This window comes from Oncorhynchus keta, chromosome 9 (genome assembly GCF_023373465.1).
Source record: "Oncorhynchus keta strain PuntledgeMale-10-30-2019 chromosome 9, Oket_V2, whole genome shotgun sequence".
NCBI classification, from domain to species: Eukaryota; Metazoa; Chordata; class Actinopteri; order Salmoniformes; family Salmonidae; genus Oncorhynchus; species Oncorhynchus keta.
Genome location: NC_068429.1, coordinates 33,618,864 through 33,638,779, shown reverse-complemented (window position 1 = coordinate 33,638,779; position 19,916 = coordinate 33,618,864). Strand labels below are relative to the sequence as shown.

The window sequence follows — 19,916 nt, the reverse complement described above, 5'->3', positions numbered from 1 at the left end:
AAAGAGGCACTGAGTTTGAAGGTAGGCCTTGAAATACATCCACAGGTACACCTCCAATTCACTCAAATGATGTCAATTAGCCTATCAGAAGCTTCTAAAGCCATGATATAATTTTCTGGAATTGGTGGTTGAAAAATTTGTTTTAATGACTCCAACCTAAGTTTATGTAAACTTCGATGAAAACCTAGCATCTGACTTTGATATGCGGTTGGCTCACATAGCTACCTTAATATGAATGCAACAACTGTGTCGCTCTGCATAAGAGTGTCTGCTAAATTACTTAGAACATACATTTACATTTCATATATACGCTTCAATATTCAATTGATTCATTGAGGGCGTGATATCTAGCATTCATCAGTGGCATGGTGTGCAAGTTATATCATTTCAGGAAATAGGGAATTTTTTCCCATTTTTGTCCTCACGGATATCAAACAGGGAACACTGCCCTAGAGAATGGGTTGCTTTGATCAGGGGCCCCATGTCAATGTACTGTACGGAGCCTCTGATCACACACACACAGTCATCCATCCATAACCTAGAGAACCTCCTCGATTACATTGAAGTAACATTCCAGCTGAAGGTGCCACTTCATGGACACATCAGTTCTCGAGGGAATTCAATTTTGCTAACTGTCACGTCACACTGTCTGTCTTTATGCGCAAAGGGAAGACATCACACAGCAGGCAGCAATGTTCCTCAATTAGAGCTAAATCTACAGGTGTTCTTGTTTCCTAACAAATGGTTTAAAATGGGGACAAGACGTTATTATCTGCTGCACAAAGAGAACAAAGCAGAGAAGAATAGGATCAAAGCATTGAATCACAGAGGGGGTGAGAGGAGTGTTATGTGTCAAGACAAGTAGGGTCTTGTCTCCTGACTAGTTTATCAGGGCATAAGCCTGTAGTCTGTGTGCTGTCTACTGCAGCATTAGAAATGCAAAGAGCTGTAACACAAGACTATGAGCCTTGCACAGATTCACCGGGGTGAAAAGGGAGCACAATTACTCAATACAAACATTGTGTGTGTGCACTTAGACATTTTTGCCATGTCAATCAACAGACCTTGAAAGCGTAATATTCATAATGCACTAACTGTTGTACACCAATCTCATATTGATTGCAACGAGAATATGAAAACATGATGTATAGGTGTTATATGTATTAATTTAAAATCAAATATTTTTCAGAATATCCTTTTACAATGTACGGAACATCCTTGAATGTGGCAATGATGAACGTACTCTAATTGAACTATAAAATCATTAATATTTATAATTTTATGGGTATTTCTGTATATGTGGATTAGTAAGAATTCCTTTCTAACATGCCTGCTTCTTCTCTCCCTTTCTGTCTCTCTATCCGTAGGTTCTAAGCTGTGTGATGGACGACTGGTGCACCTCCCACTCCTCCTGCTCCTCGTCCTCCAGGCCCTGCTGCTGCTCTGCTCTGGTGAACGCACCTGCCCCCACAGCTGCCGTTGTGAGGGGAAAATCGTCCATTGCGAGTCAGCTGGCTTCTCAGATGTCCCTGAGAACATCTCAGTGGGCTGCCAAGGCCTCTCTCTCCGCTACAATGACCTGCACACACTGCTCCCCTACCAGTTTGCCCACCTCAACCAAATCCTCTGGCTCTACCTGGACCACAACCAGATCTCTGCTCTAGATAGCCGGGCCTTCCAGGGGGTCCGCAGGCTTAAAGAGCTGATCCTCAGCTCCAACATGATCTCTCAGCTCCACAATGCCACCTTCCACGGGGTGCCCAACCTCCGCAGCCTGGACCTGTCCTACAACAAGCTGCAGATGCTGCAGCCGGGGCAGTTCCACGGCCTGAGGAAGCTGCAGAACCTCCACCTCCGCTCAAACGGCCTCACCAACATCCCCATCCGGGCCTTCCTGGAATGTCGCAGCCTGGAGTTTCTGGACCTGGGCTACAACCGCCTCCGGGCCCTCACCAGGACCACTTTCCTGGGGCTGCAGAGGCTCATGGAGCTGCACCTGGAGCACAACCAGTTCTCCCGGATCAACTTCTTTCTGTTTCCACGTCTTGCTAACCTGCGGGGGCTCTATCTGCAGTGGAACCGCATCCGAGCAGTCAACCAGGGCCTGCCCTGGAGTTGGCACACGCTGCAGAAACTGGACTTGTCTGGCAACGAGATCCAGACCCTGGACCCAGCTGTATTCCACTGCCTGCCCAACCTACAGATCCTCAATCTGGAGTCCAACAAACTGTCCAATGTGTCCCAGGAGGCAGTGTCTGCCTGGATATCCCTGACCTCCATCAGCCTGGCGGGTAACGTGTGGGAATGTGGGACAGGCATCTGCCCACTGGTGGCTTGGCTGAGAAACTTTCGAGGCACTAAAGACACCACCATGATATGTAGCAGCCCAAAGCATCTCCAGGGAGAGAAGATCATGGAGGCTACGAGGAACAACGGAATTTGTGAGGAAACAGACTACTTCCAGACAGAAACTCCTTCCCCGACACCAGATTTCATTGAGACGACACCCGACCCAACCCCTGCTCCCACCAGCCCCCCTCCACCCCTGCCTCCACCTACCACCCTGGCCCCCCTACCCCCACCTCGGCCTCAGCCCCTTCCCCGCCCGACCTTCCCAAGCCGGGTAGGAATTGACCCCAGAGACTCCCCTCCCCAGGCTCCACCCTCCCTTCGCAGCCTGGTGGTGACTCAGCCCCCAGAGCTGGAGCTCATGTCCTTCCACAAGGTAGTGGTGGGCAGTGTGGCGCTCTTCTTCTCCATGTCGCTCATCCTGACCGTCATCTATGTGTCGTGGAGGCGCTACCCGAACGCTGCACGACTCCTGCAGCAGAGCTCCGTGGTGGGCCGCAAGCGACGGAAAAAGAGCCCCGAGCCAGAGCAGAACCTGAGCTCCCAGCTGCAGGAATATTACATGAGCTACAACCCGGCTGCCACCCCGGAGGGTTTGGAGGTGCTCGGCAACGGGACTGGGTCCTGCACCTGCATCTCTGGCTCCAGGGAATGTGAGGTATGACCAGTCACATCAGCCTTTAAAAACAAAACCCCAAAAGCAAAAACACAAAGGCTCAAGAAAGAGAGGTAAATCCTTTATCAGGCATACACTGTTAATCCCCCATGCAGCTTTTGTAATTGTATTTTTAAATCGTCACTGTATGTCTAATACATCACTGTGTGTGTTTATTTAATGAAAATAACTTCAAAATATATTTTTGATCATTTATTTCCCTTTGTCCTTTCAAATGCTCAGCCTGATTGTGTGGGCGTCAGGAAACAAATGTGAAGATATTTACATACACAGCCCTGATTGGCTGATGGTCTAGAGCCCACCCCCTTACCCAGATGAACAGTCATTGGTCTATTATAATCAGATTGCAATGTTATATCACGTGGGCCAAAAGTTCCATCCCACCTGAACAGGCTGAAATTGCAGGCGTTGTTTTCAAACCGCTCTTACACGAAAACTGCATTTTCACAATATCAAAGTGTTATTTTGACCACATAGTGCAAAAAAAGTCATATATAATGGGGTAAGCACCCTTGAATCTTGGTTCATAATACAGTCGACTTAGAACCTTGACGGTTTCCAATTATTTCTGCGGTTTTGATTCATAAATCGAACCAGACACTGGAAACGTTAATTTTTTATTTAGAACCAGGAGGCAATGGCAACCTAGCTCGGGTTCAGGGAGCTGCATTATTACACTGCCACGTGTCATGTTCGGCTCTGGTTTTAATGCACTTTGTTTAGTTTTTGGTTTGTATGGTTTATTTACCAATCAGCTAATTTTCGTACAGCGTTGTGCTTCAGTAGCATTTTGAGGCACAATATTTAATCATGCACATGATGAAAAGCAAAAGCATTTTGCATGGCTCCAGTGACACATCCTGTATACACTGTTCCTGCTTTAAGGTCTCACATAAGTCATTGATACGGCATCATGGCTTGGCTCCTTGGATGGTTAGATATACTGTAGATTAGTCACAACATCATGTTTGTTATGTTTACTACACTCATAATATGTGTGTGTTTAATCTATAGGGGTATTTCTTTAAAGGCCAAAATTAAAGACAATGCAGGAATTATTTTAGGGCCACTAGCTAGTTTACAGTACATAACCCCGTCTTAACCTAACTGAGAAGTGAAGCTCTCCAACTCATAAGATTCCAAAAAACAAACTCTATTCAAGTCTATTCAAGCCAAGTCACAACATGGATTAATGAGGTATTGATCAGCATTAGTAGGATCCCCCATAATAGAGCGACTGGACCTGCCCTGGCTGCCTGTCTTCTAATGTGGCAAAAAAAGGAGAGGTGGGGATCAACATGCTCCCAGTCTCCATGGCTGGATGCCTATTACTGGTGGCTTATTTAATGGACCAATCTGCAGTTGCTACATCAAATGATGGACTTCTACATTAATGATATGTACCCATTGATTCTTGAAGATTATAACTTATAGATGCCTCAAGAGCTTAGTTCAACTGTCGTACCCCATCGGAACCTAAAATATCAGCTTGTTTTAGTCCAATGTTTGTAAACAAAGTAAATGTAAATAAATACTGAAAAGCCTCGAACCATGGTTAAAACTATAGTGTAAATATCATGAATGGTCAATCCTTGCATCCATCTATGAATTTGAGTGTGGTTATATTTCTCCAGGCCCGTCCCTGAGCTTTTTACCTAAACAGGGCCGGGGACTATTCGAACTGCTGATTGCCGCTTTAACGGCCTCGGTGGTCCTATACGAGCCGCATGGGGGCGGAATTGCAATATACTGTAGAGATAGCCTGCACAGTTCTGTCATACTATCCAGGTCTATGCCCAAACAGTTTCTACTTCTAAAGATCTTCTACTTTTTTCTATGAGCTTCTACTTTTAAAGAGCCAACTCTCCAGAAATAAGTCCCTCACTGTTGCCGCTTGTTATAGACCCCCTCAGCTCCCAGCTGTGCCCTACCATATGTGAATTGATTGCCACCCCATCTATCGTAAGAGTTCGTACTGTTAGGTGACCTAAATTGGGATATACTTAACACCCCGGCCGTCCTACAATCTAAGCTAGATGCCCTCAATCTCACACAAATTGTCAAGGAACCTACCTGGTACAACCCCAAATCCGTAAACATGGGCACTCTCATTGATATCATCCTGACCAACTTGCCCTCTAAATACACTTCTGCTGTTTTCAACCAGGATCTCAGCGATCACTGCCTAATTGCCTGCGTCCGTTATGGGTCCCTGGTCAAACGACCACCTCTCATCACAGTTAAACGCTCCCTAAAACACTTCTGCGAGTAGGCCTTTCTAATCGACCTGGCCCAGGTATCCTGGAAGGATATTGACCTCATCCCGTCAGTAGAGGATGCCTGGTTGTTCTTTAAAAGTGCCTTCCTCACCATCTTAAATAAGCATGCCCCTTTCAAAATGTTTTAACTAAGAACAGATATAGCCCTTGGTTCACTCCAAACTTGACTGCCCTTGTCCAGCACAAAATCACCCTGTGGCCTACTGCACTAGCATCGAATAGTCCCCACAATATGCTACTTTTCAGGGAAGTCAGGAACCAATACACACAGTCAATTAGGAAAGCAAAGGCTAGCGTTTTCAAACAGAAATTTGCATCCTGCAGCACTAATTCCAAAAAGTTTTGGGACACTGTAAAGTCCATGGAGAATAAGAGTACCTCCTCCCAGCTAACCACTGCACTGAGACTAGCGCGTTATGTTCAGAAATGCATTGTCTCAAACAAACATGCGGGGAAAGTGCAGAGAGCCACATCAAATTATAGAAATACTCATCATAAAACATTGATAAACGATACAAGTGTTAAACATACGGATAAAGATCAACTTCTCCTTAATGCAACCGCTGTATCAGATTTCAAAAAGGCTTTACGGCGAAAGCACATTTCGCGATTTATGTTAGGTCAGCACCTAGCCACAGACACCCATACAGCCATTTTCCAGCCAAGGAGAGTGCCAAAAAAGTTCGAAATAGCATTAAAAGGAATCACTTACCTTTGATGATCTTCACCTGGTGGCACTCCCAGGTCTCCATGTTAGACAATAAATGTTTGTTTTGTCCGATAATGTCCCTCTGTATGACCAAAAACCTTATTTTTGTTTGCGTGTTTTGTCCAGTAATCCGAATGCTTAACCTCTTAGGCCGACCCACACCGCATGCGGTCGCGTAATCATAGCCTCAAGCTCATTACCATAACGCAACGTTAGCGATTTCTAAAAATCGCAAATGAAATGAAATAAATATGCCTGCTTCTCAAGCTTATCCTTTTCTTAACAATCCTGTCGTCTCAGATTTTCAAAATATGCTTTAGAACCAGAGAAAATCAATCATTTGTGTAAGAGTGGTGATAGCTAGCTTAGCATTTAGCGTTAGCATTTAGCACGCAACATTCACAAAAACCAGCAAAGGGATCAAATAAAATAATTTACCTTTGAAGAACTTCAGATGTTTCAATGAGGAGACTCTCAGTTACATAGCAGATGTCCAGTTTTTCCTGAAAGATGCTTGTGTAGGACACAACGTTCCGTTTTGTTACTATGCATTTGGCTACCGAAACTAACCGAAAATTCAGTCACCTACACGTCAAACTTTTTTCCGAATTAACTCCATAATATCGACTGAAACATGGAAAACGTTGTTTGAATCAATCCTCAAGGTGTTTTGTCATATATCTCTTCATTGAAATGCCGTCCCTGGAAGCGTGCATTCTTCTCTGATTCGGATGGAAAAATACTGGTACCTGATTTTTGCGCACCAATTTCCACGCAGACACCGTGCGGGACACTTGGTAATTGTAGGCTCTTATGGTCAATCTTCCAATGATATGCCTACAAATACGTCACAATGCTGCAGACACCTGGGGGAAACGATAGGAAGTGTCCGTTCATTCCTGTCGCATTCACAGCCATATAAGGCGATCATGGAAAACGTGCCTCCAGAAATCCTGTTGATTTCCTGGTCACTCAAACATCTTGGTTTTGCCTGTAGATTTTGTTCTATGGCACTCACAGTGAAAATCTTTGCAGTTCTGGAAACGTCAGAGTGTCTTCTTTCCAAAACTATCAATTCCAAGCATAGTCGAGCATCTTTTCGTGACAAAATATTGCGCTAAAAACGGGCATGTCTTTTTATCCAAAAATGAAATACTGCCCCTATAGGTCTAACAGGTTAAGGCGCGTGCACTAAGTCCAGACTAAAAGTTTTTTTTAAAGTACAATAAAAGTTAGTAGAAACATTCCAAACAATGTTTAAAATCAATCCTCCGGGTGTGTTTGTCATAAATAATCAATAATATTTCAACCAGACAAAAGCTTTGTCAATAGGAAAGGAGAAAAAAGAAAGGCGTGTTCCCGATCAGGCACATGGCTGATGTCTGGAAATTTCCTCTGGCCTCTGATTGAAAGTGCTGTATCTCCCTCATTTTTTCGGAGTAAAAGCCTGAAACAATGCCTAAAGAATGGCCACATGTAGAGGAAGCAACAGAGCCCACGAACTGGGTCCTAAGTCTTTGTATGTTGGATAGGCTTTCAATGGAAAAACAGCCTTTCAAAATAACAGTACTTCCTGGTTGAATTTTCCTCGGGTTTTCGCCTGCCATATCAGTTCTGTTAGACTGACAGACATCATTTTAACAGTTTTGGAAACTTTAGATTATATGCATATCCTATCTTCTGGGCCTGAGTAGCAGGCAGTTTAATTTGGGCACGCTTTTCATACAAAATTCCGAATGCTGCCCCCTATCCTAGTGAAGTTAACAAACCTCCAAACAAGCTTCAACGCCATACAACACTCATTCCGTGACCTCCAACTGCTCTTAAATGATAGTAAAACAAAATGCATGGGATAGACTGTAAACTCTCCTTCCAGACTCACATTAAGCATCTCCAATCCAAAGTTAAATCTAGAATCAGCTTCCTATTTTGCAACAAATCCTCCTTCACTCATGCTGCCAAACATATCCTCGTAAAACTGACTATCCAACCGATCCTTGACTTCAGCGATGTCATTTACAAAATAGCCTCTAACACTGTACTCAGCAAATTGGATGCAGTCTATCACAGTGCCATCCGTTTTGTCACCAAAGCCCCATATACTACCCTCCACTGTGACCTGTATGCTCTCGTTGGCTGGTCCTCGCTACATATTCGTCGCCAAACCCACTGGCTCCAGGTCATCTATAAGTCTTTGCTAGGTAAAGCTCCGCCTTATCTCTACTCACTGGTCACCATAGCAACACCCCCCGTAGCATGTTCTCCAGCAGGTATATTGTACTGGTCATCCCCAAAGCCAACACATCCTTTGGCCGCCTTTCCTTCCATTTCTCTGCTGCCTATGACTGCAAAAATCACTGAAGTTGGATTCTTATATCTCCCTCACTAACTTTAAGCGTCAGCTGTCAGAGCAGCTTACCGATCGCTACAGGTGTACACAGCCCATCTGTAAATAGCCCATACAATCAACTACCTACCTCATCACCATATTTTTTTTTTTTTTTCTCTTTTGCACACCAGTATTTCTACTTCTACACATCCTCATCTTCACATATCTCTCCAGTGTAAATTGCTAAATCGTAATTACCACTATTGCAACTATTGACCTATGTATTGCCTTACCTCCTTACATTTGCACACACTGTATACATATTTTTATATTGTGTTATTGACTGTACGTTTGTTTATCCCATGTGTAACTCTGTGTTGTTTTTGTTGCACTGCTTTGCTTTATCTTGGCCAGGTCGCAGTTGTAAATGAGAACTTGTTCTCAACTGGCCTACCTGGTTAAATAAAGGTGAAATAAAATAAAACATTTGTCCCCCTGCCTGCCAGACTGCAGTAGCTACGGCCTTCTTCAGCCTAGTCTCTCCAGCCGCTTAACTCAGCAGTGTGTTTAGTAAAATAGTAGAGGGCATAGTGGAAGGGGCATTCGGTTAGCTCCCGCCTGTTTTGGGAAGATTTATGGTAATCATAAAAGAGCCTTAGCAATACGGGTAATCCCAAAGCTTATGATAGGGCTGTTTAATGCAGATGGATGCCCCAGGCCTGCCAGGATGAGGCACTTATTTATACCCAATACCAGGGTAATTACAATCACCAGCCACCAGCACCACGTCTACGTTTGATCTCAGGAAGCATGTTTCCCTGTACAGATGCACTGTTTTATCAATGGATACGCACCTGAAGTGATTTAGTAAAATGGGATTATTTATGCTCAGAGAGGTATCGTTTTGGAAGGAGGAGAGAAAAAAAGTGACAGAAAGTAATGTGTTTATTAAACTCAACTGGAAGGAACCAAAGATCACAGTAAGTAAAATCTAAAACCCTGTAAATGTTCGGTTTGTATAATGAGTAAATTAATCTACACACTTGTGTGTTTACAGGTTGAATGAATGATGCTACTATAGTGCAGCAAAACAAAAGAAGTCCACCGAACCTATGTTATTCATATGAATGATCACTTTATGATCAACATTGTTTACCCTTACTGCTCACTGCAGTTTGCGAATTGTTTTATCAGTTTTGATTTTTGCCTTGTTGTCTATGCAGCTAAGTAAGCCTCCAGCGTCATTCATGGTAATAAAAGTATAAGGCATTTATTTGATTTGACAACACCGACGTCCAATTTTCATTCGGCACAAAACCTTTTCTAATTATTTTTAAACGCCTCACCTTTTGTGAGTTATTTGAGAAATATTTCATTTAGCACCTATAGGCACCAAGCCATTCATTAAAATTCCTCTTAATGGCTAAGCTCCTCTATGACAAGCAGAGCTGTTGCGTGGCTAATTCTTTTGCACTCTGTCAACATGTTGTGCCCTTAATCCATGGAGATACAGAGACCTCGTATTACCTGCAAAGTGATTAACTCAACTTTAAAGGCTGGCATATTATTTCTGATTGGAACTTCATTTAATTCAATCTGAATTTTCTCTCAGACAATGCATGGATTTTCCCGGAAGGGGATCCCAAGGCTTGTACTTTCTTGTTTTCATGGAAACATGCCAGTACAATGTAGCCTTAGTACAAATGTGTTTCTCCCCATTACAGTGACAAAGTGAATCTCATCATCTCAAACATACACAGACATTTATTTTCTCCCTGTCCTCTGCAAAGTACTAAAGGGGGTCTACAGCAGGTTTTTTTCTATGGTATGTTGTTGCTCATTTCGGGGAATGTTTAATAATTGAGCAGCATGCGTCAGCTCGGTTTAGCTTGATAAAAGAGCCATATTGCCGACCAGCACAGCCTTTCATTATGGCTCAGTGCAGTGCAGGCAGTCCCAACGGAAAGCGGTGAGAAAGACTGTAAGTTGCGGCCCATCCTCAAGAGGAGGACGAGAGAGGAATGCTGCATGCTGGGTCAAAGCCCAATTAAAGCACAAGGGAGAAAGGATCAGAGATGGTGTGATTTTTCCTCTGAGGCTGTTTCAGTTTGGTCATCAAAGGTGTTTGGACTCACAAAAACGTAAATTGTTATTATGTCAAGTCTGGTTTACTGTGCAAGTGTCAATAATATGATTATAACTGGAGAACACAAAACTGGGTAGTTTACACAGAGGTAGTTTACACAGAGGTAGTTTACACAGAGGTAGTTTACACAGAGGTGGTTTACACAGAGGTGGTTTACACAGAGGTGGTTTACACAGAGGTGGTTTACACAGAGGTGGTTTACACAGAGGTGGTTTACACAGAGGTAGTTTACACAGAGGTAGTTCGTACAGAGGTATATTTCTCGCCTATAAATCAAAAGTATAATAATTGAGAGGAAGTCTTGTGCTTTATGTCCTAAAAGCTCAATGCTATGCTGTATGCTCTGAAAGCTCAATTGGAACAGATTTACATTCAGACATCTCCAAAACACTTACATTTGTGTTCAATTTCGTGTACACTACAATGCCCCCCTCTGATATTTCCTTTCAAATAGAGAGAACGAGTGTATTCTTGCCAGTGGTAATGGAAAATAGCACTGAGACACAAACTGAGAGCATAGTCACAATAAATACATTTTCATATGGTAGAAGTCACAACAGATGTTACACATATTTGAGTTTGTTGACTGAAACAATGAACCCCTCAGGAAATAATAGCCATGATTTGATGATATAAACCGCGGTTAGGTGCAATTAATGGAATACTTTTACCTTGAAGAGTGCTCATCAGGATAAGCATTCAATCAGCATGACAGTTTGAGTATTACTATGGTGCATAGCTTCAATTGAGTTAGGCCACTTTTCCCCATCAGGCAATTATGAGCTACACTGCTTACCGCTACTGGAGAGAACTATTTCAATCAGCTGTTAAATGACAGAACATTGTCTGCTTCCTCCATGATTATGGTCAAGATAGGACATTTAAAGTGATGCTCAAAGGTTTTTTTTAAAAATAATTTCATAGTTTTTAAATAAACTTTTATGATAGATCTCTGTCATCAGCAACCATCCATCATTTGCTCAGGTATTAAATACAGTGCATTCGGAAAGTATTCAGACCCCTTGTTCTAAAATTGATTAAATATTTTTTCCCTCAATTTACACACAATACCCTATGACAAAGCAACATTTTTTTATTTTATTTATTAAAACAAAAAACAGAAGATACTTATTCACATAAGTATTCAAATTGAGCTCAAGTGCATCCTGTTTCCATTGATTATCCTTGATGTTTCAACAACTTGATTGGAGTCCACCTGTGGTAAATTCAATTGACATGATTTGGAAAGGCACACAACTGTCTAGAAAAAGGTCCCACAGTTGACAGAGCAGGTCAGAGCAAAAACCAAGACATGAGGTCAAAGGAATGTTCCATAGAGCTCTGAGACAGGATTGTGTCAAGGCACAGTTCTGGGGAAGGGTACTAAAACATTTATGCAGCTTAGAAGGTCCCCAAGAACACAGTGGCTGCCATCATTCTTAAATGGAAGAAGTTTGGAACCAACAAGACTCTTTCTAGAGCTGGCCGCCCGGCCAAACTGAGCAATCGGGGGAGGGAGGTGACCAAGAACCCGATGGTCACTCTGATAGAGCTTCAGGGTTCCTCTGTGGAGAACTTTCCAGAAGGACAACCATCTCTGCACCACTCCATCTATCAGGCCTTTATGGAAAAGTGGCCAAATGGAAGCAACTCCACAGTAAAGGGCACATGACAGCCTGCTTGGAGTTTGCCAAAAGACACCTAAAGGACTTTCAGAACATGAGAAACAAGATTCTCTGGTCTGATGAAACCAAGATTGAACTCTTTGGACTGATTGCCAAGTGTCACGTCTGGAGGAAAACTTGCACCATCCCTATGGTGAAGCATGGTGGTGGCATCATCACTGCATCGCAGTGATCCTAGAGATCCTGGTTCGAGTCCAGGGTCTGTCGCAGCCGGCTGCGAATGGGAGACCAATGGGGCAGTGCACAATTTGGCCCAGCATTGTCCGGGTTAGGGGAGGGTTTGGCCGGCAGGGATGTCCTTGTCCCATCGTGCTCTAGCGACTCCTGTGGCGGGCCGGGCGCATGCATGCTGACACGGTCGCCAGGTGCACAGTGTTTCCTCCGACACATTGGAGCGGCTGGCTTCCGGGTTAAGCAGGCATTGTGTCTAGGAGCAGTGCGGCTTGGTTGGGTCGTGTTTCGGAGGACGCACGACTCTCGAGCTTTGCCTCCCGAGTCCGTACGGGAGTTGCAGCGATGAGACAAGACTGTAACTACCAATTTGGATATGACGAAATTGAGGACAAGAAAGGGGCAAAAAAATTAAATAGAAAGAATAAGACTGTAACGGAACAAAATGGGGTCTGAATACTTTCCAAATTGCTTGCTCACGCTTTTTCAGTTCTGCCCACAAATGTTCTATATGATTGAGGCCAGGGCTTTGTAAAGGCCACTCCAATACCTTGACTTTGTGGTCCTTAAGCCATTTCGCTCAGGAAGTATGCTTGGGGTCATTGTCCATTTGGAAAACCAATTTGCGATCAAGCTTTAACTTCCTGTCTTGAGATGTTGCTTCAATATATCCACATAATTTCTCCCTCATGATGCCATCTATTTTGTGAAGTGCACCAGTCCCTCCTGCAGCAAGCACCCCTACATCATTAGGTTGCCACCCCCGTGGGATGGTGTTCTTCGACCTACAAGCCCCCCCCCCCTGTCCTCCAAACATAACAATTGTCATTATGGCCGAACAGTTCTATTTCTGATTCATCAGACCAGAGCACATTAATCCAAATGTATGATCTTTGTCCCTATGTGCAGTTCCAAACTGTAGTCTGGCTTTTTTATGGCGATTTTGGAGCAGTGGCTTCTTCCTTGCTGAACCGACTTTCAGGTTATGTCTATATAGGACTCGTTTTACTGTGGATATAGATACTTATTTACCTGTTTCCTCCATCATCTTCACACGGTCCTTTGCTGTTGTTCTGGGATTGATTGACACTTTTCGCACCAAAGCACGTTCATCTCTAGGAGACAGAACGCGTCTCCTTCCTGAGCGGTGTGTTGGTTGCGTGGTCCCATGGTGTTTATACTTGCGTACTATTATTTGTACAGATGAACTTGGTACCTTCAGGCATTTGGAAATTTCTCCCAAGGATGAACCAGACTTGTGGAGGTCTACAATTTTTTGATGAGGTCTTGGCTGATTTTTTTGATTTTCCGATGATGTCAAGCAAAGAGACACTGAGTTTGAAGATAGGCCTTGAAGTACATCCACAGGTACACCTCCAATTGACTCAAATTATGTCAATTAGCCTATCAAAAGCTTCAAAAGCCATGACATCATTTTCTGGACTTTTCCAAGCTGTTTAAAGGCACAGTCAATTTTGCGTATGTAAACTTCTGACACTGGAATTGTGATGCAGTGAATTATAATTGAAATAATCTGTCTGTAAACAATTGTTGGAGAAATTACTTGTTTCATGCACTAAGTAGATGTCCTAACCGACTTGCCAAAACTATAGTTTGTTAACAAGAAATTTGTGGAGTGGTTGAAAAATGAGTTTTAATGACTCCGACCTAATTGCATGTAAACTTCCGACTTCAACTGTATACAGTGGGGCAAACAAGTATTTAGTCAGTCACCAATTGTGCAAGTTCTCCCACTTAAAAAGAGGAGAGAGGCCTGTAATTTTCATCATAGGTACACTTCAACTATGAGAAACAAAATACAGAAAATCACATTGTAGGATTTTTAATGAATTTATTTGCAAATTGTGGTGGAAAATAAGTATTTGGTCACCTACAAACAAGCAAGATTTCTAACTCTCACAGACCTGTAACTTCTTCTTTAAGAGGCTCCGCTGTCCTCAAATCATTACCTGTATTAATGGCACCTGTTTGAACTTGTTATCAGTATAAAAGACACCTGTCCACAACCTCAAACAGTCACACTCCAAACTCCACTATGGCCAAGACCAAAGAGCTGTCAAAGGACACCAGAAACAAAATTGCAGACCTGCACCAGGCTGGGAAGACTGAATCTGCAATAGGTAAGCAGCTTGGTTTGAGGAAATCAACTGTGGGAGCAATTATTAGGAAATGGAAGACATACCAGAACACTGATAATCTCACTCGATCTGGGGCTCCACGCAAGATCTCACCCCGTGGGGTCAAAATGATCACAAGAACGGTGAGCAAAAATCCCAGAACCACACGGGGGGACCTAGTGAATGACCTGCAGAGAGCTGGGACCAAAGTAACAAAGCCTACCATCAGTAACACACTACGCCGCCAGGGACTCAAATCCTGCAGTGCCAGACGTGTCCCCCTGCTTAAGCCAGTACATGTCCAAGCCCGTCTGAAGTTTGCTAGAGAGCATTTGGATGATCGAGAAGAAGATTGGGAGAATGTCATATGGTCAGATGAAACCAAAATATAAGTTTTTGGTAAAAACTCAACTCGATGTATTTGGAGGATAAAGAATGCTGAGTTGCATCCAAAGAACACCCTACCTACTGTGAAGCATGGGGGTGGAAACATCATGCTTTGGGGATGTTTTTCTGCATAGGGACCAGGACGACTGATCCGTGTAAAGGAAAGAATGAATGGGGCCATGTAATCGTGAGATTTTGAGTGAAAACCTCCTTCCATCAGCAAGGGTATTGAAGATGAAACATGGCTGGGTCTTTCAGCATGACAATGATCCCAAACACACCGCCCGGGTAACGAAGGAGTGGCTTCGTAAGAATCATTTCAAGGTCCTGGAGTGGCCTATCCAGTCTCCAGATCTCAACCCCATAGAACATTTTTGGAGGGAGTTGAAAGTCCGTGTTGCCCAGCAACAGCCCCAAAACATCACTGCTCTAGAGGAGATCTGCATGGAGGAATGGGCCAAAATACCGGCAACAGTGTGTGAAAACCTTGTGAAGACTTACAGAAAACGTTTGACCTCTGTCATTGCCAACAAAGGGTATACAACAAAGTATTGAGATAAACTTTTGTTATTGACCGAATACTTATTTTCCACCATCATTTGCAAATAAATTCATAAAAAATCCTACAATGTGATTTTCTGGATTTTGTAATCTCATTTTGTCTGTCAAAGTTGAAGTGTACCGATGATGAAAATTACAGGCCTCTCTCATCTTTTTAAGTGGGAGAACTTGCACAATTGGTGGCTGACTAAATACTTTTTTGCCCCACTGTATATGTTTATTATTGTGATGTCTTGTTTGTTATCATCATGAACATCTTGCTACAGCTAGCGATAGAAACAGGTTACTGTTTATCTCAAAGGCTGTGAAAAGTCAAACTGAAAACCAAATGTACAGTATTAAGATTTTGTGTAAGATATTTCCATGTCATAAGACTTCATGTCAAGTATAACTGCCTTTTTGATCTCCTTCTCCTACTCAAAAAGAGCTGCCCCTTTTTCAAAGCTCACTACATACGTAAGAAGCTGAAATGTTCTTTGATTTCAAGTAAACGATAATCTGGTTTCATGTCCTGAATATTCTCTAGATTCTAGATCTCACTGGTGACGTGATCTTATACAGTTCATCAGAATCATCGGATTGTGCTCCGTGTTCCAATATAATATCATCAGGCAGAGGCATGAATAAAAATCAGTGTCAAAGCAGTGTCACTAGTTGAGGTATTGTTCAGACCGACCCAGCCCACTGTTTGCATGTCCCACGGCTAATTTACCCTCCAGTACGTTTCACTTGACAAGTGTCCCTCTAAAAAACGTTTACTGCAGGGATGGGCAACTCCAGTCCTTGCGGGCCAGAGTGGTGTCAGATTTTTTCCCTATCAAACACAGCTGATTAAACTAATTTAATTCTGAACTAAGATCATGATTAGTTGATTATTGGAGTCAGCTGTGTTAGCTGGGCCTGGGGCAAAAGTGAGACACCAATCAGGCCCCCGAGGACTGGAGTTGCCCATCCCTGATTTATAGAACACTTTCATTGAACACTGCCATTCTGTTTCTCTCTATCTATCTCTCTCTCTCTCTCTCTCTCTCTCTCTCTCTCTCGCGCTCTCTCTCGCTCTCTCTTCGGCTTTAAGTAGCCATTAAGTGCTCAAATCACGCATTCCACTGAGGCTTGTTAATGAATATGTAATAGCTTCTGGTTTGATATTTTGTACCCATTTTTCAAATCCGGTCTCATCCCCACTAACGGGGATCTATGGTCTGCTAGAGAGCTGCTTAATGTGTTGGTCATCCGATTTTTTTTCACTATTATTTTATTATTAATTAACTGATTTGTTAATCGATTCAGTGAGCAGATCACAATTGTCTATGTAAAGAATGGAGGTGTGGGGTAGTCTCATGTTTGAGTGGAGGGTTTAGGTGGTGAATGATGAACTAGTCCCTGAACACTCTCTCCATTGTCTAGCTCCACTACATCACACTCCCATTGACTCTCTAAAGGAGAGGCGAAATCGGTCTATAATAAAGGCAGTGACTGACGGAAACGAGACTAAACAGCACTGAGCCCAGTGAGGCAAACAAATGATGCCCCTGATCGTTCTTACATGTTGATATCCTGAGCTTGAACTCCTCAACTGTGTCTCAGTAGCAGGATTTTGTTCCTGCCTAGATTGCAGGCACGACCTCAAATTGGTGCCGATGTGCAGTAGTTTCCCGGACGCCTTGTGTGAAAACTGTGGCTGCATGGATAGGATACCCCAGGCTCGTGCAGACTATTCCCTCATCCCAATCCCCCAACACTACAATCCCTACTGAAGTGTTTATTAATAGCTACATCTGGCACCACGGTGGGTCCTGAAGCTAAGACAAATAGGGAGAGCCTGCCTGTTTTACAGCAGATCTGACACTGACAGTGAGGGGAGAGATTCTATGGCTGATCTGTTGCTGTGACACTGGAAGGAAACAAACGCAGTGGCAGTGTGAAACCTCATGTCAAAGACCTACCCCCTCCATTGCCTTAAATTGAATTTTGTAATCTTCTACCTGCTCCTGTTTCATTTTGCCACCGGCGCTGGCAGACACTTTGTACTGTGTCCACAGATAACAGTAACACCTACCCACCTTCCAGTTCACCCACACACACTGCTGTAGCCTACATACTGCAACGCAGACACACATACACTGGCTACACACACAATATGTCGAATCACACACAGCCGGTGATTGGGAGTGTTATTATTTAGAACAGACAGTGTCGTCCAAGCGCAGGTCTTCAGTGTCAAGCCATTTGTCTTATTAGAAACCTCAACCCCCTTGTGCTGCCGTTCCCTCCCCACTTCCTGGTATCACTGTGGTCCATAAGTAAGAAGAGGTCAATTAAGTGGGCTGAGGGACAGAGAGAAAAAAAGCCTCCAGGGATTCAACTGCAAGTGAAAGCAAAGAATGAGCTGCTCCTGCACTCCTGTTTCTATTTATATCAAGAGGAGGGATCAAGGAAACATGGATCCATCTCCTGAGATATGCTTAAGACAGTCCTACAGCTCTGTCTGTCCCTCTACTAGTGATGAGTCGTTCACGAACAAACGTTTCTTTTTTGACATATCTTTTGGGTGAACTCCAAGAACCAAACCGCATCTGTGATAGACGTTCATGTGTTGTTGTTTTTTTGCATACTGTTACTGCAACCGTTCTCATTTTGCAGTACTGAACAAAGAGCCATTTGGGAGCCAAATGAACGTACAGTTATGAATATAACTACTGTTCCATGGGGGGAACGAGGTATAACATACTATGGAGAGGCAACGACCAATCATGTTCACCTGAAATCACGCCCAACAGGTCAATGGATGCTAAGCCCGCCCTCAGAAGCCCCACCTTTCTGGCTTTTATACCGGGGCTCGCATTAATTTCCTCAAATCAAATCAAATGTATTGATATAGCCCTTCATACATCAGCTTATATCTCAAAGTGCTGTACAGAAACCCAGCCTAAAACCCAAAACAGCAAGCAATGCAGGTGTTGAAGCACAGTGACTAGGAAAAACTCCCTAGAAAGGCCAAAAACTAGGAAGAAACCTAGAGAGGAACCAGGCAATGAGGGGTGGCCAGTCCTCTTCTGGCTGTGCCTGGTGGAGATTATAACATAACATGGCCAAGATGTTCAAATGTTCATAAATGACCAGCATGGTCAAATAATAATAATCACAGTAGTTGTCGAGGGTGCGGCAAGTCAGCACCTCAGGAGTAAATGTCAGTTGGCTTTTCATAGCCGATCATTAAGAGTATCTCTACCACTCCTGCTGTCTCTAGAGAGTTGAAAACAGCAGGTCTGGGACATGTAGCACGTCCGGTGAACAGGTCAGGATTCCATAGCCGCAGGCAGAACAGTTGAAACTGGAGCAGCAGCACAGCCAGGTGGACTGGGGACAGCGAGGGGTCATCATGCCAGGTAGTCCTGAGGCATGGTCCTAGGGGTCAGGTCCTCCGAGAGAGAGAAAGAAAGAGAGAAAGAAAGAATTAGAGAGAGCATACTTAAATTCACACAGGACACCGGATAAGACAGGAGAAGTACTCTAGATATAACAAACGGACCCTAGCCCCCGACACAAACTACTGCAGCATAAATACTGGAGGCTAAGACAGGAGGGGTCAGGAGACACTGTGGCCCCATCCGATGATACCACCGGACAGGGCCAAACAGGAAGGATATAGCCCCACCCGCTTTGCCAAAGCACAGCCACCACACCATTAGAGGGATATCTCCAACCACCAACTTACCATCCTGAGACAAGGCCGAGTATATCCCACAAAGATCTCCATCACGGCACAACCCAAGGGAGGGAGCGCCAACCCAGACAGGAATTTAGCACCGCTCTTCAACGATCCCAAACTACATAATGGTGCAGGGCCAAAATATATTATACCTTGTTCCCTCCTTCAAGGAACAGTAGTTATATTCATAACTGTTTGTTCCCTTTCATTATGTCACTCGGTGTAACATGAGACAAACAAGCCTCAAAAGGGGGTTTCAGAAGCCTAATACTTACCAGATACCTGAACTTTGAGAGCCCCATATAGGGAATCAGAACCTGCTGCCACTTGGATATGCATACTGACATGCTGACACTGCAGCCCAAGTCTATAGACCCCACAGTTTCAAGAACAATACCTACCTTGTGAGCCTGAAATGTCAGAAGTCACACAAGGAACCACAACACCTATCGTTTCTTGGTAAAGCGCACATACATGCTGCATAGCATCAAACAGAGTCAATGAATCATGGCAGCCCGGGGCTCAAACTCACAGGAAACTGTGGTAACCCTGATGAATGCGCAATTTACGCACTGCTGCACCCCAAGGCATCCCAATGCTTAAACCCACAGGGAACTGTGGTAACCCAGATAGATGCGCAACCTGCACACTGCCTAACACCCTCTCCCGGAGCCATAACAACACTATGAGCCACACTGGGAACAGTTACATCCAAGCAATAAAACTCACAATGGTATGTTGGGAACCCCAACTCGCTGCAGCACACATGTCACC

At 43.7% G+C, this 19,916-nt stretch overlaps 1 protein-coding gene across 2 annotated transcripts in view; it reads left to right on the top strand.

The window, feature by feature from the left end:
• The window catches only part of lrrtm4l1 (leucine rich repeat transmembrane neuronal 4 like 1), a 71,180-nt gene that overhangs the window by 35,319 nt on the left and 15,945 nt on the right, over positions 1-19,916 (top strand). The window contains exon 2 of one of the 2 annotated variants that reach the window (XR_004826433.2): positions 1,368-3,078. Coding sequence is in view for 1 of the 2 variants with exons in the window: in XM_035776117.2 (XP_035632010.1) it covers positions 1,368-3,007 (1,640 nt within the window). In the remaining variant the exon portion in view is untranslated. The remainder of the gene's footprint in view (positions 1-1,367; positions 3,079-19,916) is intronic. The other variant, XM_035776117.2, reaches the window with a different exon arrangement.